Below are 21911 nucleotides of genomic sequence, written 5' to 3'. Positions count from 1 at the left end.
AATCCCTGCAGTCACGAAAGCTTTAAATCGAAATTGAAACGTCTGATTCTGAAACACGTTCCTTCGGTGTGGGCAGGTAGGAACTTGGTTGGATGGCGCATTCGTGCGATCCGTGTCACGCGGCGCAAGCTGCGTGGGGCGGCGCGTCACGTGGTGCTGGGCCCGTCCGAAGCGCTCCATGAAATACAAATCGAGGGCGGGGCTATGCACGACAGACAGACAAATAATCCCTGGTGGGCAGTGTGGGACTGTTGCATTAACCCCGTAATTATATTTGCCCATCGGTCAGTCACTCGGTGTTTTTGTATTGTTTGCAGTTGTAACTTGCTGACCCGCCCATACCTGACACCTTTGATAAAGAGCTTTATAGCTCATCGGATTCATCCTCAAGTCTAAATAAAGATTCTGATTCGGTATGAGCTACGAAATAAGCTTCATGCCCGTGCCATCGACATCACACTCGCTCACTTACTTGAGCCACCATTTTTCAATGAAGGGAGCGTGACGCCCGGCAGTCACGTGACCTCCGTCTGCGATCTGATTGGGAGTTGCCGTCCGAGTCCAGAGAGTCACATGACGGTGTGTGTGTGTCTCTGTTCATGATTATGTGGGGAGCGGTGGTGCAGCGGTCAGCGCGCTGCGCTACAAACCCGGCGACCCGAGTTCGATTCCCGCTCATGGCCAACAACAGTGACGATTATCTGGACCGGTCCTAGGCCTCCCCTAGGTAGACTCGGCCTCAAAGAAGTACCTGGTGCAGTGTGTAAACATCACCACAGGGCAGATAAAGGCGGCTGGGCGTGGCGTTGGCCACCCACCCCCTCGTGTGCCGTGCCGGCCTTCACAGGTGCTGCTCGCTAACAGCACTTGCCCCGACAGTCTGTTAAGGCTACACGGCGGATCTTTGTCTTTGTTCCGAATCACTATTTTTATTACACCGCTTATTTGCGTAGGGAATGCCTCGCTGATAGTCGAGACTTTATTTCTAAGTTTGTTTTCACCGCTCAGAGCTCCCAACAGATGAGCCTCTCCCCATTGCTGAGGACGGCTGCTTGCGTTGTGGCCGAAACGTCGTGAGAATTATTTTATAATGTTTTATTTTTATTATTTCCCTTCTACGTGACTTTACCGAAAGAACCAAGAAGATGAATCCCTGCAGTCACGAAAGCTTTAAATCGAAATTTACCTTCCCAATACTCGCGTAGAATGGAAATAATAGAATAATAAAAATACATTAAATATTATTTCATTATATTAGTATATTATAATATTATGTTATTAAGTTTTATTTTTATAATCTATTATTTCATTATATAGTTATATTATTATATTATTTTAGGATGTTTTATCTTTATTATTTTATTATTTCCCTTCTACGTGGCTTTACCGAAAGAACCAAGAAGATGAACCGGGAGACACTTTGCCTTTCGGCGCGTAATCACGTGACACGTGACACGTCTCGCGTTCCGTTTGATCGCTTGTTGTGATCACTGTAATTGGCACGCGTTGGTGATTGACCGGCGCGTGCGTTTTGTCTTTTAGTTTCTTCCTGGGGCACATCTGGAGGGCGTGGGACGAGGAAGATGACGACGATTACGATTACTTTGTGAGATGCGTCGATCCAAGACTCAAACTGTAAGGACGAATATTTTTGCGTTTAACTCACGTGACGTGCTGATGGTGATGACGTGGCTGTGGGTACTTAGACGTGCTGATGATGATGATGTGGCTGTAGGTACTATGGCGTGCTGATGATGATGATGACGACGTGGTGGCTGCAGATATTACGACGTGCTGATGATGATGATGATGACGATGACATGGCTGTAGGTTCTATGGCGTGCTGATGATGATGATGATGTGGCTGTAGGTACTATGATGTGCTGATGATGACGATGACAACGACGTGGTGGCTGCAGATATCACGACGTGCTGATGATGATGATGATGACGTTGTGGCTGCAGGTACTATGACATACTGATGATGATGATGACGTGGTGGCTGCAGGTACTATGACGTGCTGATGATGATGATGATGACGTTGTGGCTGCAGGTACTATGACATGATGATGATGATGACGTGGTGGCTGCAGGTACTATGACGTGCTGGAGGGGCGCCTCCCGGCGGGGCTGGTGAGCGAGTACTCCCGCCTGCGCTCGCACTTCGACGCCACCTACGCCGAGTTCTGCCTCCTGCGCGGCTCCATCACGGAGGGGACCGACGCCGAGGAGATGGAGCAAGACGGAGCCAAGGTGGCCCGCGGCGTGGAGCTCTACGAGAATCTGGAGACCGCCAAGCGCAAGCTCCAGATCATGGAGAATCCCGTGCTTCGGTGAGAAGAGCTGCAACTTCTGACTGCTATTGGGATATCTAAAAATATAGAAGGGAAATGTGTGTGTGTAGTCTGTTCAAAATGTTTAGCATACTTCCCGACATGCAACAAACTGGAAATTTGGCATGTGGGTAGCTTCCAGACTACACAATGCAAAAAGTATAAAAATAGACTTTAGTAATTTGGGGGGAGGGCGCAATAATGGATATATTTTGCACGGCAAGTGAGCGGTGACATCTGTGATGTGCTTTGTCTGCCTAGCGTCACGTGATCACAACTGATATACGAGCGCTTTGGATTACAAACACGTTTCCGGAACGAATTATGCTCGCAATCCAAGGTTTTACTGTAAAACTAAACAATTTTTTTTATCTTCTTGGTTCTTTCGGTAAAGTCACGTAGAATGGAAATAATAAAAAGGAAACGTAATAAAATAAGTCAGTTTTATTTTTATTAATTTATTATTTCCATTCTACGTGACTTTACCGAAAGAACCAAGAAGATGAATCCCTGCAGTCACGAAAGAAGCTTTAAATCGACATTTTTTTTGTATCTTGTCCTGCTGCTGCTGTCGCCGCCCGCCCCCTGCTCAGCTTCGTGCTGGGATATCAGGCGAGCGCGGGGGGAGAGGCACGAGTGGCGCGCGGACCCCGGCCCGACGGCGCCGTGACGGTGCACGTGGTGGCGGTCACCGCGTCGCTCGCCACGCTCGGCGCGCTCACACGCTCGCTCGCCGAATCGCTCGGCGCCGGCACCGGCGGAGTCGACGAGCAGATGATACACGTGAGGGTTGGACTGGGGGCGGGGGGGGGGCGGTGGTGACGTGGCCCCCCGCGGTTCAGATCCGGCAGGCCTCCCTAGTTAATGCCGCAGTGTGTATTTTGACCGTGGAAATTAGAGCGTAGTAGTGCTACGTACATCGGCCTACGCTGAGTCTCCGAGCTTGGAGTGGTAAGCACGGCACAAGCACTACAGTAACTTTTTACGTCTATCTGTACGTTTATTTATGCCAATTTCACACGGTAAACAAATTTTAAACGCCAAACCCCCCCCCCCCCCCCCCCCACACCAAAACATACACACAACACCTAAAAATGTAACGTCATGCGAGTATGTGCAAAAATAAGCTGTTTAAAATAATGACGGCGAGTGATTATCCGGCTTTTTGGAAAATCCAGTGCTCCCCTTCCGAAGTTGCCGGATAATCGATGATCGACTGTGCAGGAGAACCGCTCTTAACGACAGTAATTGGTTCCACGAAACCGGTCATGAAGCGAATATAGGAAATGCACGTTAAAGGCTTAATTCGTTCCGTCGTTTAGCGATTAGTCGTTTAAAGGGGTGGTCTTTAAGAGGGGTTCTACTCTACACTACACTATACACATTGGGATCCATGGAGGCCTGTCGTTAAGCGATTAGTCGTTTAAAGGGGTGGTCTTTAAGAGGTGTTCTACTCGAATTCTCTCTTCCCCTGCCCCACCCCACTGCTGCCACCCCCCCCCCCCCCCCCGGGCACTCTTGCAGTTCCACAGCAGCCTGCAGGGAGCGCTGGACGCGTGCTACGAGGGAGACCGCATCGTCCTGTGCCCCGGAGTCTACTCCGAGGAGGGCTTCTGCAGCATCGCGGAGTCGGTCAGCATCGAGGGTGGGTGGCAGAGGTCGCAACCGGGTACCCGATACCCGTACCCTACCCGACCTACCCGATACCCGGCTACCCGTACCCGGCCGGGTACGCGTAGCCGTTTGCGACCCTGGTGCGGCCGGGTACGGGTAGGCCGTGAGTCACTGGTGAGTAACCGTTTGTCACTCATTTCGGGTAGGGTACGGGTACAGGTAGGGAACGGGTATCCGTACCCAGCCGGGTACAGGTACGGGTACCCGTTTGCGACCCTGGTGCGGCCGGGTACGGGTACGGGTAAAGAATCAAAACCCGTTTGCGACCTTTGGTGGGTGGCCTGAGCCGGCACCCCCCCCCCCCGCACGGCCGCCCCCCATGTGGGCGTGCCGGAAGTTGTAGAGTGCCGCTGAGCCGGCTACGGGGGCGGTGGAAGCGCGGGGGGTCGGCAACCTGCGGCTCCGGAGCCTCAGTGTAGAGGTGGGATGGGAGGTCACGGGGCTTCCTCAGTGTAGAGGTGAAATGGGAGGTCACGGGGCTTCCTCAATGTAGTGATGGGATGGGAGGTAGAGCGTCGGTCATCGCTGGCTGGAAGCCGGTTGGGGGACCCCTTGCCACTGCGTCTCTCCTGTCTAAGGGTTCGGCGTTGCCGACGACGTGGTGATCGAGATGCGCGGGCGGGGCGACGTGTTCGTGGAGTGCAGCGCGCGGCACGTGACGATCTCCAACATCAAGTTCATCCAGCACGACGCCACCGAGGGCATCCTGCGTGAGTGAGCGACACCCTCCATTCATCATCGGCATCATCAGCGTAGCAGCAGCTGAATCGGCAGCAGCAGCAACATCAGCGGCAAGTCATATCATCGTCATCAGCAGCAGCAGCATCGTCATCAGCAGGAACACCAGCAGCATCAACGGCATTAGCAGTAGCAGTAATATCAGCTGCAGCAGCAACATCATCATCAGCTGCAGCAGAATCATCATCAGTTGCAACAGTAGATATATCGACAGCAAGAGCAGTAGCAGAACTAATGTTATCAGCAGCAACAGTTGTAGCATAGCAGGGGCAGCTGCTAAATAATCATTATACTGGTAGGAACGAAGTGAACCAGCCTACAATAGATTATATTGTCCGTCCGTCCGAGTAGCAACATCGCCCCCTACTGCAAACACTTGGCAGGACCTTACAAAAACCTTTAGACTCAGTGACGCTTTCCTGGCTAAACAAGTGTAACATTCCCTTATAATTCCCTGAGATGGTTTTTAATTAAAACATTTAAATAAAAAATTAACTCACAGCGGCCTAAAGCCTACAGCTAGGCCTAAAGCCTAGAACTAGGCCTCAAACTCTCCCTTCGTATCGTATTTGTTCGTTCCTACCAGCCCACCCCGCAGGGACCTGTTTTAGCAGCTCCGATTAGCACGGCTGGCTACATACGGTGCGAACGGATTTCAACATTCATTGATTCGCAGCAGTAGCATAGTTATCACCACGGGCAGTCGCTGTCATTAGCAGCAACGGCGGTGAAATGCGCGTGCCCCCATGTGACCGTCCCGCCCCTAGGTGTGCTCCGTGGAGAGACGGAGCTGCACGAATGCGTGCTGCAGTGCGAGACCTCCGGGGTCACGGTGAGGCCCAAAGCCCACCTGACCTTAAAGAACTGTGACCTCTACGGGGCAAAGGTGAGCGTTCATGCCACAACCTTCTTGTTCCAGTTCAAGGTCAAGGGGTCGTTGGGGCCGGCCAATGCTGCCGATCAGAATCGGAATTATTTATCCTGGAGAAATCCGATGGGCTTACGAAGCTCCCATGGACATGGTGAATTGGACTCCCAGGGTAAACTGGACTCCCAGGGTAAACTGGACTGCTATGGTAAACTGGACTGCTATGGTAAACTGGACTGCCATGGTAAACTGGTCTCCCACGGTAAACTGGACTGCCATGGTAAACTGGACTCCCATGGTAAACTGAAATCCCACGGTAAACTGGACTCCCATGGTGAACTGGACTCCCATGGTAAACTGGTCTCCCACGGTAAACTGGTCTCCCACGGTAAACTGGACTTCCATGGTTAACTGGATTCCCACGATAAACTGGACTGCCATGGTAAACTGGACTTCCACGGTAAACTGGCCTGCCAGGGTAAACTGAATTCCCATGGTAAATTGAACTCCCATGGTAACCTGGACTCCCAGGGTAAACAAAAAATTTATGTGATGAGATGGATTCGCGAAAGAGACCTTGTCCTACTGATTTTCGGCCTTCATAGGTGCTACCCGCTAACAGCGCTTGCCCCAACAGTACGTTGAGACTACACGGGTGATCTTTATCTTTGCGCGTATGCGTGTGTGTGTGCAGGGAGCGGGAGTGGAGGTGTACCCAGGCAGCACCTGTACCCTGCTTGGCAATGGGATTCACCACTGCCGTGAGGGCGTTCTCATCATGGTGAGACTCCGGATCAGGGCGATTGTGTGTGAGCCTAGTCTTCTTGGTTCTTTCGGTAAAGTCACGTAGAAGGGAAGTAATAAAATGATAAAAATAAAACATAATAAAAAAAATATTTAATTTTTCATTATTTTATTTTTATGATTTTATTACTTCCCTTCTACGTGACTTTACCGAAAGAACCAAGAAGATGAATCCCTGCAGTCACGAAAGCTTTCAATCAAGATTTGTTAGTGTTCCTGTTAATGCTAAGTGCTGGTGTGTGTGCGAGTGTTAATGGTAGCGTATGGGGCTCGTGTGTTTGCGTTACCGGTTTAAGCATTAGCCAAATCTCAAGGTATTAATTTCGAGACAAAGCCTACCTAATTCTGGATTTGAAGTTTTCGTGACTGCAAGGATCCATACTCTTTGGTTCTTTCGGTAAAGTCACGGAGGTGAAAAAAAACCATATGAACTAAAATCTAGTTATTTTTATTTTCTCCGACGTGACTTTACCGAAAGAACCAAAGAGTAAAGCCTACCTCTTCCACCAGGTGGGGCTGTTTGCCTTTAGTCTTAGCTATTGGGTTTTTAAAAATGATTAACCCGTAAAAACAAAGTTTTTCACTATAAATCCTTTATATGCGTGGCGGCTAGAGTCCTCTCGTCCTCTGGCTTGAGATGGCTGCCACCTATGGGTCAGATGATTGCATGCCACCATTAAGCAATTGGTAATTAAATATAATTTATTTTTTCCTAAAAAGTGTAAACTTTTGGAAAAAAAATTTTCACGAAAATAAATTGTCACGCACAACGAGTCTGTGTGCAAAATGTCAGCTCGATTGGATCACGGGAAGTGGGTTAAAAAACGACCGAAAGATTTGCACGGTCGTAAGCGCGCAAGCAAGCAAGCAAGTGAACTTAATATAAAGGATTTTTAAAAAAGTTGTACGTGCTACATCTATATTCCACCAGGATCGGAATCTTGACGATTGGGTTTCAGGAATAGCGCCTTTTAGCCTCGGCTCGAAGAGACCGTGATCCCCCAGGTTTTCACCTCCCCCCCCGCCCACCCCTTCTCTGCCACAGGACTTCATGGAGTCTCTCTATGACATGCCCAAGCTGTCCATGAGGAACAACCTCATCAGCAAAAACGACGGTCACGCCGTCAGCCTCGTGAAACCAGAAGCCTCGAAGCCCCCCGGGTGCCACGCTGAGAAGCACGGACAAATCACGCTCAACAACAACGCATCCGGTAGGTTCCGCGTTTCTTTATAAAACATTTTTTTTTGTTAATCCCATCTGCCCCCGGCTATTCCGTCATGTAGTCGGAGCGATTTGGCCACGGGCGAAGGGGTTAAGAGTTCAAATCCTGGACGGGATTCGATATTTCCCCAACATCGTTATCGTCGTCGTCAATATCAGCAGTAGCAGCGGTCGTATGAATGATATTGTTGATAACGATGCGTGTAACCAGGTCACCTGCTACCCCTCCCCCCTCCCACTGGGCAGAGGTCACAACCGGGTACCCGATACGGATACCCGTTTGCGACCCTGGTGCGACCGGGTACGGGTACGGGTAGGCCGTGAGTCACCAGTGAGTAACTGTTTGTCACTCATTTCGGGTAGGGTACGGGTAGCGTACGGCTACCCGTACCCGGCTGGGTACGGTTAGCCGTTTGCGACCCTGGTGCGGCCGGGTACGGGTACGGGTAAGGAATCAAAACCCGTTTGCGACCTCTGCCACTGGGGCACGTGCACCCCCCCCCTCTCCACCCCTCTTGCGTAACCTCCCACCACCACCATCACCACCAAAGCCAGGCCGACTCCATGTCCGGAGGAAGTGGCTGACCCTAAACAAAGATAGGCGGGTGCTAAAGAAGACGAAGGGGCGGCGGAGCCTAAAGGAAAACAGGCGTGGCCTAAAGAAGAAGGGGCGGAGCCTAAAGAAGAAGGGGCGGGGCCTAAACAAAACAGACGTGGCCTAAAGAAGAAGGGGCGGGGCCTAAACAAAACAGGTGTGGCCTAAAGGAGAAGGGGCGGGGCCTAACGAAGAAGGGGCGGGGCATAAAAAGGTAAAGTTCAGAGGCGCAATCAGGAAGGGAGGTGGGTTAAGGTGGGGCCTAAATAGGAAAGGGCGGAGCCCACAGATGTTGACCTTCCCCGTTGATTTGAGGTCGAGGGGTATAAACCATCATGATGCAAACTCCGGTCATCCTCGTAGCAGCAGCAGCAGCGGCTTTTGGCTGCTGACCGTCGAGCAAAGACGGTGGCCGCCGCATCGTCGCGCGACGCTTTCAGATGCGCTGCTTTTGCGGCCGTCTGGAACGCTGTTCCTTCCGATATCAGGAAGCCACTGGAGCTATGCAATTTTAGATCGTCATCTAGATTGACAAACTGATTTCTTTAGAACTGCTTTTTGTGTTTGGTTTGTTGTCCTTCCCCTCCCCCCCCGTCACTACCGATTAGCACGGTTGGCTACGTACGGTGAGAAAGAAGTTGAACATGCATATGTACGTGATGGTGGTGGTAATGATGATGGTGTTGATGGTGGTGAGGAGGTACCCGCATGATGAGGAAGTGGGGGATGGTGGTGATGGTGGGTGATGTTGATGACGGGGCCGTCTGGAACGCTCTTCCCTCCGATATATGGAATCCACTGGGAATTTTGCTCTTTAAAATCGTCATCGAGATTGACAAACACAAGTACATCTTCTTGGTTTTTTTCGGTGAAGTCACGTAGAAGGGAAATAATAAAATAATAAAAATTAAACATAATAAAAGTAAAAAATTATCGCGACGTTTCGGCCACAACACAAGCAGTCGTTTACATATCAACACTGGAATTAAGCATATTAATGGATAATGCAGATATGTAAACTCCTTTGTCAAGGCGCTTTCCTCCCCCGACCCAGCTTAAATATACGCTGCCAAGCTTGGCGGTGTTCATTAGGACGCTGTCTTTCCGACAGCCCTGTGTCTTCACCTGAGGACGGCTGCTTGTGTTGTGGCCGAAACGTCGTGAGAATTTTTTATTTTATCATGTTTTATTTTTATTATTTTATCACGTTTTATTTTTATTCTTTTATTATGTTTTATTTTTATTATTTTATTATGTTTAATTTTTATTATTTGATTATGCTTTATTTGTATTATTTTATTATTTCCCTTCTACGCGACTCTCCCGAAAGAACCAAGAAGATGAATCCCTGCAGTCACGAAAGCTTTAAATCGAAACACAAGTGTACAGTACATAACAGGGTAGTAGTGGAAGCGTAAACACTCAAATACGTGCAGCGCAGGCTGCTCCAGCAGCAGCAGCAGATCTGCAGGGCCGCAGACTTGCCCACAGGCCAACTGGTCACGCGGAATGTGTGCGATCCCGTCAGATGTGGGGAGCTAAGCGCGGCCCAGCCTGGATATTGCTCGGACAGGTGACCACCGTTGCCATATGCCGGCATTCGCGGGGCCACGCGGCGGGTAGCAGATGGCAGCGGAACCAATCCACTTCCCGTAAAGCCTGCCCGTGCGCGCTCCCTTGTGTACGCTCGCAGCTTTCGCCAACTCGCACTGAGCTGGCGTGACGAAGTGTGGTCGTTAAGACCTCCTCGTTCCAGGAGTGGAAACTCAACGCGTTCGTCATCAACACTTGGCGCGGGTGTGCGCTTAAATGGGTGGGGGAATTATATATAAATAGGCGACGTTTCGGGCAACGGCCCTACTTCATGGCACACGAAAAAATGCGTTTGGCAGTGGATTGACAAATGGCGCCGTACAGCAGCAGCGTGTTGACCTGTCACCAGCTGGCGCTCGTTTTGTCGACCACGGAGAGATGATGATGATGATTATAATGACGGTCATCGTCCGCGTCGATGGCCGAGCGTGATTCGAACTCGCGACCCCTTCTCCGGCTCTTCGATCCGAACGGTCCCGCACCGCAGCGGAAAAGACGCAGCGCGTGATAATCATCTTCTTGCGTGGAGTGCAAAAAAAAAACAAATGTATTGTAAAGAATATTCTACGAGAATAGACATTGGGAGTGGGACGGCAGCGGTGGCGGCTTTATTATTGGATGCCGATCGCTGTTTATCGACCACGGAGAGATGATGACGACGATTATAATTTTTCGATTTAAAGCTTCTTTCGTGACTGCAGGGATTCATCTTCTTGGTTCTTTCGGTAAAGTCACGTAGAAGGGAAGTAATAAAATAATAAAGATAAAACATAATAAAATAATTCTCACGACGATTCGGCTACAACGCAAGCAGCCGTCCTCAGGTGAAGAATGAGCTCCAAGCTTGGCAGTGTCTCATTCTTCACCTGAAGACGGCTGCTTGCGTTGTGGCCGAAACGTCGTGAGAATTATTTTATTATGTTTTATTTTTATTATTTTATTACTTCCCTTCTACGTGACTTTACCGAAAGAACCAAGAAGACTATTATAATGACGGTCATCGTCCGGTTCGACGGACGAGCGGTGATTCGAACTCGCGACCCCCTCCGGCTTGCGGTCCGTGCGCCCCGCAGCGTGGTAGGTAATCATCTTCCGTGTGAAGAAAAAAATATTACGAGAATAGACATTGCAAGTGGGACGGCGGTGGCTTTATTATTGGACACCACCAGCTGTTATCTAGTTAAGCCGCCACGGCAATATTGATGTAGTCGGAGTAAGAGGGATTATTCTGTTGGAAATTATAATGAATTACACGGCGTGCCTTGCCGGCCCCGCTTCCACAGCTCGGTAATGATTGCGCTCGGTCGGTTCCTTCCCTTAATTCGAGTGGGTTTCAAGACGCGTCAAATTAGCGCGCGCTCTTCCGTTGATTTCTATCGGCACACGACTTCGTGTGTCGGGGGGGGCGGGGGGATCGTGTCAAGGTCAGTCACGGCCGGTGCCATTTGGTGCCACGACCACCACAGCCCAGAGGTCGCAACCGGGTACCCGATACCCGTACCCTACCCGATACCCGGCTACCCGTACCCGGCCGGGTACGGGTACGGGTACCCATTTGCGACCCTGGTGCGGCCGGGTACGGGTACGGGTAGGCCGTGAGTCACTGGTGAGTAACCGTTTGTCACTCATTTCGGGTAGGATACGGGTAGGGTACGGGTACGGGTAGCGTACGGGTCGCCATACCCGGCCAGGAACAGGTACGGGTACCCGTTTGCAACCCTGGTGCGGCCGGGAAAGGGTACGGGTAAGGAATCAAAACCCGTTTGCGACCTCTGCCACAGCCTCGCCGCCGCTTCTTTCCATTTTGCCAGGTCCACCGAGCTGTTGAACAGTTGACACCCGGTTTTTTTCTTCCCCCGGGGTCTGCCCTCATCACCTCCGCCACCGCGCTTGGCTTTAGGTCTTCTCTTGCCCACTGGTCGCCGGACCTCTGGGTGCCGTTCCCTTGCCCGTCTCGACGAGCTGCCCTCCACCACCCTGCACACCCTGCGTCCCACCCATCACTACCGCCTCCTGCACCACTTTCTTCCCAACCCCTTATCCTTCTCCACCGCCCTGCACAACCGTGCGTCCCACCCATCACTACCGCCTCCTGCACCACTTTCTTCCCAACCCCCTATCCTCCTCCACCGCCCTGCACAACCCTGCGTCCCACCCATCACTACCGCCTCCTGCACCACTTTCTTCCCAACCCCCTATCCTCCTCCAACGCCCTGCACAACTGTGCGTCCCACCCATCGCTAGCGCCTCACGATAACATCTCCAGCACCTACCTGCCACGCCCTACGTCCCAGCCTCCAAAGTTGCTTGCCCTATCCATCCTCCTGCACCACTGCAAGTGCTTCCCAACCATCGCGACCTCCTCCTGCCACGCAATGCGGCGCCGCGGTGGCAGGGTGATGCTGCTGTTGATGATGCTGATGATGATGATGCTGCTGCTGATGATGATGCTGCTGCTGATGATGATGATGATGATGCTGATGATGCTGATGATGATGATGCTGCTGATGATGATGCTGCTGATGATGATGATGCTGCTGATGATGATGATGCTGATGATGATGCTGCTACTGATGATGCTACTGCTGATGATGCTGCTGCTACTGCTGATGCTGCTGATGTTGCTGCTGCTGCTGCTGATGATGATGATGATGCTGATGATGATGCTGCTGCTGATGCTGCTGATGATGATGATGCTGCTGCAGATGCTGCTGCTGATCCTGCTGCGTGCAGTGTAGATGTTAGCGCAACGCTGCACTACAAATGGTTTTGCGTTGATTAGGATGTGGAATTGGAGCTGATGGCTTGATGCACTCATAAATGTATTTTAGTTTGTTTGGTACGAAGCAGATTGGAGGTTAAGGTGGAAAACATGCACGCCTGCTGCTGTATATTTGAAATTTGCGTGTCTCTCTCTCTCTCCCCATGGTGAGATGTTAACTACCTCACCTGGTGTACAGGAGGTCGTGGGTTCGATCCAGACCCTAACGTCTGCTGCTGTGTATTTGGAGTTTGTGTGTCTCTCTCCTTTATCATCATCACGGTGGCTAGGAGATGTTAACTATCTCGCCTGGTGTACAGGAGGTCGTTGGGTTCGATCTCCCATCCCGACGCTGACGGCCATGTATTTGGAGTTTGCCTGTTTTCCCCGTGGTCGTGTGGATTTTTTTTCGTGGTTCCTCATGATTCTCTTCCCTTCACATTGAGAAATGTGCTTTTAAAGTATTTGGCTGCTATAAATGTCCACGTGGTAAGCCACTTCGTTGAGACTTAAAACAAAATATCTTATAAAATATCTAACGTATTTTATATAATATAATAAACATAAATCTAAGTGAAAGTTAGTGAGATTTCCTTAGACTCGGAGGCACGGGATTCCACAGACTTAACAATTGCCCGAGTTCTGTGATCCTATTTTGGGATGTTTATTCAACTCCCATTAATGAGTGATTACACTGGTCAACACACTTTTTCTGGCAAAAGGTATTCCAACGGTTTTGAAGGTAATTTTGGGGTGCTGATTCCAAATCTGGCATCAGTTTTTGTCTATCACATCAGGTTTTTGAGATATCAAATATTGCATTTTCAATAAAAACTGCAGAAGAAAAATATTAAATAAATGTGGATATCTACATAAAATGATATTATAAACACACTATCCTAAAAATACAGCACCATATTTTAACACTAAAGCAGTCACTGACTCGCAACAACTTGCAATCATAAGTGACAGCTAATTTCGGGTAAAGTCAATGAAAATGGGGTATGCCGATAGCATAAAAATGATGTGATAGAGCAAATCTGAGATTAGATTTGGAATCAGCACCCTGAAATTAGTGTAAAACAGCTGCAAAAGTCCAGGCCAGATTTTTTTTTTGTTGACCAGTGTTATTCATGTGATATACATGTGATCTGCATGTGATATACATGTGGGGGGACACACTGGTGTACCCGCAGTACAACCCACGCGTGCGAGTAACGGTCATGTCACTGCTGTGAACCTATCGGGTGCGAAGACCAAGAGGGGGGGGGTTAATGTCGTCGCGTAAGTTGCAATGCATCATGTTAATCCGAGAATATGCACCACCTCTTATTGGTTGGGTTATTCGCATCGAATCAACATGCTGCCTTCTGGCAAGCCGGGGAATATGTTCGTGCGACGATCGACCAAACTTCGCTGCCTCTGCACTGCAGGATTGCAGAGGCCATGTGCATAGCCACCACCGCCACCGCCCGGCTTAGGGTTTTGGGTTATTAATCGCGATAACATCACGTGGCAACCCAGCGGCATTTGTTTATGTCACGGTTGACTCTTCCGCGAATGAGAGCGGGAAGGGTGAAAATGGTCAAATTGGCGGAGGAATTTGATGCGCATCTCTGCAGCAAAAAAACGAGATCACGTTTTTGCCAGGGATCGCGCCGTTTTGCAGATGAAGCGACGCCGCATTTCACGAAGTCAAGCGCTGTCTTTTGCAGCGTGGGCACAGGGAACGCTCCCGCACCAGATGGAATGGCTGCGAGTGAACATGAAGGAAGCGGGATCAATTGTTGGAGTACAATTGGCGAAGCTATTTGACTAAATGCCTACGCGGAAATGAAATTCATCAATCGTGAAGTGATGCCTAAATCATTCTCCTGTCCGAACGGAGAGACAAAACCGACTCGAAGGACTGCGAGGCCCCATTTGTCCCGCTTCGCGCACGTAATTCGTTTTGCGGAGATCGTTGCGAAGCAAACTAATGGACAATTCAGAGGCCACCCCGACCACGTGACCAAAGGTGGATTCACAAAAATTGAATTCTCCCATCGACCGCATACATTCAGTCGATCGGATTCCGGACAAAAAAAGATTAATGAATATCAAAGATCATTGTGCGCGGCTCCGCTCGACTCTGAAATCGCCGTCGCTCCGGTGGAACGGCCCCGCGCGAGGCGACGGGCACGGAGCCCGTCGGCAGCGGCAGCCTCTTCATCAAGAGGAGCCTCTCGCCAGCCCATAGAGGCCGCTCTTCCCTCTGTGCCGCTGCATTCAGAGCAGCTCGTCCACGCGTGGATTCTTGTCGCCGCGTCAGACGCACACGCGGAGAGCCAATACCACTGAGAGCCTGTGATGAACAGAGGCTGGGTTTGAATTCGAGTCTCAGCTGCCCGTGATGGACACAGACTGAGAGGCTGGGTTTGAGTCCGGGTCTCAGCTGCCTGTGATGAACACAGACTGAGAGGCTGGGTTTGAGTCCGGGACTCAGCTGCCTGTGATGGACACAGACTGAGAGGCTGGGTTTGAGTCCGGGTCTCAGCTGCCTGTGATGGACACAGACTGAGAGGCTGGGTTTGAGTCCGGGTCTCAGCTGCCCGTGATGGACACAGACTGAGAGGCTGGGTTTGAGTCCGGGTCTCAGCTGCCTGTGATGGACACAGACTGAGAGGCTGGGTTTGAGTCCGGGACTCAGCTGCCTGTGATGGACACAGACTGAGAGGCTGGGTTTGAATTCGAGTCTCAGCTGCCCGTGATGGACACAGACTGAGAGGCTGGGTTTGAGTCCGGGTCTCAGCTGCCTGTGATGAACACAGACTGAGAGGCTGGGTTTGAGTCCGGGACTCAGCTGCCTGTGATGGACACAGACTGAGAGGCTGGGTTTGAATTCGAGTCTCAGCTGCCCGTGATGGACACAGACTGAGAGGCTGGGTTTGAGTCCGGGTCTCAGCTGCCTGTGATGAACACAGACTGAGAGGCTGGGTTTGAGTCCGGGTCTCGGCTGCCTGTGATGGACACAGACTGAGAGGCTGGGTTTGAATTCGAGTCTCAGCTGCCCGTGATGGACACAGACTGAGAGGCTGGGTTTGAGTCCGGGTCTCAGCTGCCTGTGATGGACACAGACTGAGAGGCTGGGTTTGAGTCTGGGTCTCAGCTGCCCGTGATGGACACAGACTGAGAGGCTGGGTTTGAGTCCGGGTCTCAGCCACCCGTGATGAACACAGACTGAGACCCTGTGTTGCGAGTTTCTCAACCCGGTCACCAGTGAGGCACCTTCCCAGCTCTCGCAAACCCGAGGGTTGAAGTAAAACCATTGAGGTACATTAAGCGAACCCTTTGCGAGGATGGAAAAGCTGCATTGAGATCGCATGAAGAACGCGCGGGAATATACGTGGCAGAAGGGGGGGAGGCAGGGGTTAAGCTCGTAAGAGTTATGATAAAAATAAGTCGTACATTTGGTGTTGGCGCCATTCGCAGAGCGTGAAGCTGTCGCGAAGGCGCTACGTTTCACAGACGGGTACAGTCGCCGCGGCGGCTAGGAGATGTTAACTACCTCGCTGGGTATGCAGGAGATCGTGGGTTTAACCTCGACTCTGACGCCTGCTTGTGTATTTGGAGTTTCCGTGTCCCCTCTCCCTGTGGTCGTCGTGAATTTTTCCCTCCGCAATTAGAATCGACGTCACGCGTTTAGCGTATTTGGCTGCCGCTCTACATTTGCACGCGACGATGATAGGCTGCTCCGTTGAGCTACAATTGGTGGTCAGGCCGCGTCTGAGAAAGATCCACGTAGCCGAGTGGGCCTTAGCTGGTAATGTGTTTTTTTTTTTTAAGAGTAAATAGCTGATCTAGCAATCGAGGCCAATGTTGCTCAAGTGGTTTTAACCAATTTAAAACAACGCAATTGTGTCCTTCACGTATCCGTCTCTCCAGTTAAAAGAAATAAAAGTACGTCCTGCACAACCCATCGGCACTGCACGGCTTGTCTGGCTGGTGGAGTGCATCATGATTTTCGGCAGAATTGTTTCAACACCGAGCAAACTGTGGACTTGGGCGAGGGACGTAGGGAATGGCAGACCCCGGTCGGGATTTGAACTCGGCGGCTCTGACCGGCCCTTCCCCCCCTCACCTCCCACTACGTGCTTGCGAACCTGAGCGAGCGAGCGCTTTGGAGAGATTTATTCTGTTGATCGGCGAGATCGCCGATCGGTGCCGCTTGTAACATTTTCTCGCGTCGATCCGCGAGGTCGGCCCCATTGACCCGTGTGCGCGGGTTCATGTCGGCGGGAGTTTATATTTTACGAATTGAAAAAAAAATGAAATTATCTATCGTTGGCTGCAAAAGCAGCGGGGCTTTCGATGAATATTCATCGGTGGGAGTTGACTTGGGACAAATGCGGCGGGTTTATTTAGTACCGCCGGCCGGAAAGCCTCATTGCCCCCCGGAGAAAATGGGTTAAGAAACGAGGGCCCCCCCCCCCCCCCCCCCCCCCGTGGAGGGAGACGCGATGTCGAGCCTGTAAACGGATCTGTTAGGAAGCCCTTAGACAGGATCTCTGGGCAACACACAGAACCCCGTCTCGCGTCTGACGCGGCGGCAACGTGGCGCAATGCAGAGCAATTATACAACACTGAAGCCTCGTCTCGTCCCATACAGAACCCCCGTCTCATCCCATACAAAACCTTCATCCCATACAGAACCACCGTCTCGTCCCATACAGAACCACCGTCTCGTACAGAACCCTCATCCCATACAGAACCACCACCGTCTCATACAGAACCCTCATCCCATACAGAACCACCATCTCATCCCATACAGAACCACCATCTCATCCCATACAGAACCCTCATCCCATACAGAACCACCGTCTCATCCCATACAGAACCCCCGTCTCATCCCATACAGAACCCTCATCCCATACAGAAACCCCGTCTCATCCCATACAGAACCCCCGTCTCATCCCATACAGAACCCTCATCCCATACAGAACCCCCGTCTCATCCCATACAGAACCCCCGTCTCATCCCATACAGAACCCTCATCCCGAAGCGCTCTATGAAATAAAAATCGAGGGCGTGGCTATGCACGACAGACAGACAAGTAATCCCTGGTGGGCAGTGTGGAACTGTTTTTCCTACCTGTTAAAGAGCTGCATAGCTCAGTGGGCTTTACCTGGTAAAATAAAAAAAATGTACAAAAAAATTGTTTACATTTCCATTGCTCTTGGTTCTTTCGGTAAAGTCACGTAGAAGGGAAATAATAAAATAATAAAAAATAAAACATAATAAAATTAGCTCTGCTATCCGGCACTTTGCCATCCAGAATGCTCTATTAACCGGGAGCTGTCATAAACAGCAATGGAAATTTCAATTTAGATTAATCTTCAGATGAATCCCTGCAGTCACGAAAGCTTGAAATCGACATTTCAATTGCTGTTTATGACAGCTCCCGGTTAATAGAGCATTCTGGATGGCCAAGTGCCGGATAACAGCCTTTGCTCGCTGTGCATACTGTAAATATGACGATGCGTGAAATAACACAATGGGGCATGAATGCCTCCAAAAACTATCAACAAAGCTAAATACGAAGATTCCTAATGACTCTGACCTCCTCTTCTCGCCTGGGCCCTGCGTTTACCCCCCGCCCCCCCACGTTGCAACCGCAGGCGACCTCGGACAGAGCCCGTCGCTACCGTCTCGCGAGGGCGCTGAGGAGGAGAAGGGGGGCGACGATGGCGGGCGGGCGACGACGACGACGACAGATTTGTTGGAGCCGGAGGAGGCGATCGCGGTGGAGCTGGTGAACTCGTCGCAGACGAAGAGGGAGTGGAGGGAAAGCGCCGCCGCCGCCGTCGCCGCCGGCAACCCTGAGCAGCCGATGGAAACGCAGGTGACTAACGGGAAACGGTGGCGGGATGTTATTGCCCTCGCCTAGTCTGCGGGAGGTCGTGGGTTCGAGCAGCCCGACCCCAATGACGCCTGTTGTGCGTTCTGTCTCTCTCTCTTTTCCCCCCGTGGTGCTGCTTGCTAACAAGCACTTGCCCCAACAGTCTGTTAAGGCTGTACGGGGGATCTACATCATTCCCAGCACGTTTTGTTGCCAGAAAAAAGGGGAGAAACCCTATTAGTGTCTTTTGGTGCTGGCAAAGGAGACCTCGTGATGTAGATGCTCACCCCGAGCTCTCATTACTCTGATGGTGCGTTGTCTTTGAACTGTGCGCCTTTTGGCGTCATCTGGTCGAACACCGTATGAGACTAGGCTCTAAGGAAAGCTGTCTCTGGTGTGGATCAATGAGTTTCCAGGACAATGCATAAATTATTAAGAGTATTGTTTTTTGTTTGCATTTTGACCGCAAGTATTGTGGTTTCAGTGGGGGGGTCACAGCGATAGGCTCACACATCGCACTGATAAAGTGAAACTTTATATTCGTAAACCACGGTCGCGTGTTCCTAAGGATCTCTCTGACCCACGCGTGTTGCGTACTCGCAATGGAATAATTTACAACCACTTTCAATCCACCGCTGAAGAGTGGCCTGCCGCCCCATGCCGTGTTGATGACGGCGGCTGCTTGACCATAAATTTTGATTTAAAGTTTTCGTGACTGCAGGGATTCATCTTCTTGGTTCTTTCGGTAAAGTGACGTAGAAGGGAATTAATAAAATAATAAAAATAAAACATAATCAAATAATTCTCACGACGTTTCGGCCACAACGCAGGCAGCCGTCCTCAGGTGAAGAACAGGTCTGTCGGGGAGACAGACCTGTTCTTCACCTGAGGACGGCTGCTTGCGTTGTGGCCGAAACGTCGTGAGAATTTTTTAAATTATGTTTAATTTTTATTATTGTATTATTTCCCTTCTGCGTGATGACTTTACCGAAAGAACCAAGAAGATGAATCCCTGCAGTCACGAAAGCTTTAAATATAAATATTTTATTATGTTTTATTTTTATTATTGTATTATTTCCCTTCTGCGTGATGACTTTACCGAAAGAACCAAGAAGATGCCTGACCATACTTTACCACATGCGCGAGGGGTGAGCTTGGCGGAGGAGAGCGGGTGGCACGGCATCGATTCTGATATTGCTCGATGCTGACCATGAGCCCGGCTAACGAATCAAACTTGATCACGGGACCTCCCTTGCCAGCATCAAAATCTCAGAATAGGTTTTACCCTTTCTGGCAATAAAACGGTTGTGTTAAGATGTTAAAAGTGCATTGAGACTAGGCCCTAAAGAAAGCTGCCTCTGGTGTGGACCAATCGGTTTCAAAGACAACGCATCATCGCATACTACCAGAGCACGGTTGTTTTCTGTTTGCGTGTTCACCACAAGTATATGTGGTCAATGCAGACACGATTCCTCGCCCAAAACGTTTCTGTCTGGTGTTTTTAACATCTTAACACAACTATTTTACTGCCAGCAAGGGTCAAACGTATTCTCATAATCGAACTGGAATTGCTGGGCCCACAGTGCCGTGCGCTAGTCGCCCACGCCGCCGCTCTCCGCAACGGAACGCCGTTTCCCCAAAGCGCAATCGTCGCGTTTGACGCGCTCGCTCGCTCGCTTGTTCACGCGCTCTTCTGTCTCCTGCCTCCCGACGCCTCTCCCCCTCCCCCCGTCACGTCGCGGCAGGCGTGCGGGGGAGATGCGGCGACGGGGACGACGGGAGACCTTCCCGCCGAGATGTTCATCTCCATCGTGGGCAACTCGTTCCGCCAGAACGGAAAGGGCAGTTTCGGAATCCTCTACTACTGACCGACTCCTGCGCGGCGCGGGGGGGGGGGGGGGGGGGGGTCGTCCGGCGTCGTCGCCACCCCCCACCCACCCCTCCCCCCTCGGTCGACGCTGCCGCCACACGTCGGAGGGACTTGGAGGACCTCACCAACTCCAGACCGTGGCGGCATGATTGACGTTGGTGCCGCTATGCATCGCCCCTCATTCCCTCCTACCAGATCCCGCGGCCGTTGCTCGGTCGACACCCGACCTCTTGCAATCTCGCCGCCACTACCATCTGACGTTTGGGGGCTTCTCCTTGGCACGTGCTACAGTCTCCATCATCATCGCCACCACCACCATCTTGGTCGCTGGCCCCTGGGCGCCACTCCGGCGTCCGTCGCGGTCACCTGACCCCCAGCACCCCCCACACACGCGTCACACCCACCAGCATCCACCTCCTCTTGCTGGTGGCATCTACGCCGCTCTCATGCCACGCTCCGGTCTCGACCTATCCTCCCCCATCCTTCGCGCGCGTCCACATCCATACCAACCTCCTCCTCTCCCTGATGGCACCTGCAGCTCTTTCCTGCCACGCTCTCGTGTGTCGGAGCCCCCGGGGGCGTCGTCGCGCTTCCGTGGCAGGCGCCCTCTTTAGCTGCCGGAGCCTCCCTCGGCAGCCGCTAGAGGCCGCCGCTCCTCCCCTCCCGATGCACCAAACACACGGCGGGTCCCCACCGCCTGCGGATTTCACGTCGCTGCGATGAACCCAGCCTCTCGGTCTGGGTTCATTGCGGTCGGTCCACACACGGACTCTAACCCAGCCTCTCCCAGTCCTGGGTTCATTGATGACGGCCTAGACCCGGACTCTAACCCAGCCTCTCCCAGTCCTGGGTTCATTGATGACGGCCTAGACCCGGACTCTAACCCAGCCTCTCCCAGTCCTGGGTTCATTGATGACGGCCTAGACCCGGACTCTAACCCAGCCTCACTCAGTCCTGGGCTCATTGATGACGGCCTAGACCCGGACTCTAACCCAGCCTCTCCCAGTCCTGGGTTCATTGATGACGGCCTAGACCCGGACTCTAACCCAGCCTCACTCAGTCCTGGGTTCATTGATGACGGCCTAGACCCGGACTCTAACCCAGCCCCACTCAGTCCTGGGCTCATTGATGACGGCCTAGACCCGGACTCTAACCCAGCCTCACTCAGTCCTGGGTTCATTGATGACGGCCTAGACCCGGACTCTAACCCAGCCCCACTCAGTCCTGGGCTCATTGATGACGGCCTAGACCCGGACTCTAACCCAGCCTCACTCAGTCCTGGGCTCATTGATGACGGCCTAGACCCGGACTCTAACCCAGCCTCTCGGTCCGGGTTCATGGTGGCGAGGTGACTCGCCGTCTGTGTGGTGCAATGGCAGCGGAGGAGCGGCTGGCGAGGGAGGCCCCCCCCAGCTGAAGAGGAGCCCCCCACGGAGCCCCCCACGGAGCCCCCCACGGAGCCCCCCACGGAGCCCCCCACGGAGCCCCTCCCGAAGACGCCGCCGGGGGCTCCGCCGTCGGGAGGAGCGGCAGGAGGGGGGCGACTTCTCGCCCGCTCGGCCTCCGCCGGCTCC

The 21911-nt window shown here is 51.8% G+C and overlaps 1 protein-coding gene across 1 annotated transcript in view; it reads left to right on the top strand.

Annotated features, from left to right (window-relative positions):
• SHCBP1 (SHC binding and spindle associated 1) overlaps positions 1–20345 on the top strand; it is a 30758-nt gene extending 10413 nt beyond the window's left edge. The window contains exons 5-14 of the mRNA XM_078881876.1: positions 1543–1635; positions 2095–2334; positions 2928–3117; positions 3859–3979; positions 4587–4718; positions 5514–5632; positions 6309–6395; positions 7464–7629; positions 18247–18470; positions 20213–20345. Of these exons, the coding sequence (XP_078738002.1) occupies positions 1543–1635; positions 2095–2334; positions 2928–3117; positions 3859–3979; positions 4587–4718; positions 5514–5632; positions 6309–6395; positions 7464–7629; positions 18247–18470; positions 20213–20335 (1495 nt within the window). The 3' untranslated portion in view covers positions 20336–20345. The remainder of the gene's footprint in view (positions 1–1542; positions 1636–2094; positions 2335–2927; positions 3118–3858; positions 3980–4586; positions 4719–5513; positions 5633–6308; positions 6396–7463; positions 7630–18246; positions 18471–20212) is intronic.
• The last annotated feature ends 1566 nt before the right edge of the window (positions 20346–21911 follow it).

The sequence above is a fragment of the Lampetra fluviatilis genome, chromosome 63, assembly GCF_964198595.1.
Source record: "Lampetra fluviatilis chromosome 63, kcLamFluv1.1, whole genome shotgun sequence".
NCBI lineage: Eukaryota > Metazoa > Chordata > Hyperoartia > Petromyzontiformes > Petromyzontidae > Lampetra > Lampetra fluviatilis.
The sequence above is the reverse complement of the archived record's forward strand: the minus strand, read 5'-3'. Positions and strand labels throughout refer to the sequence as shown.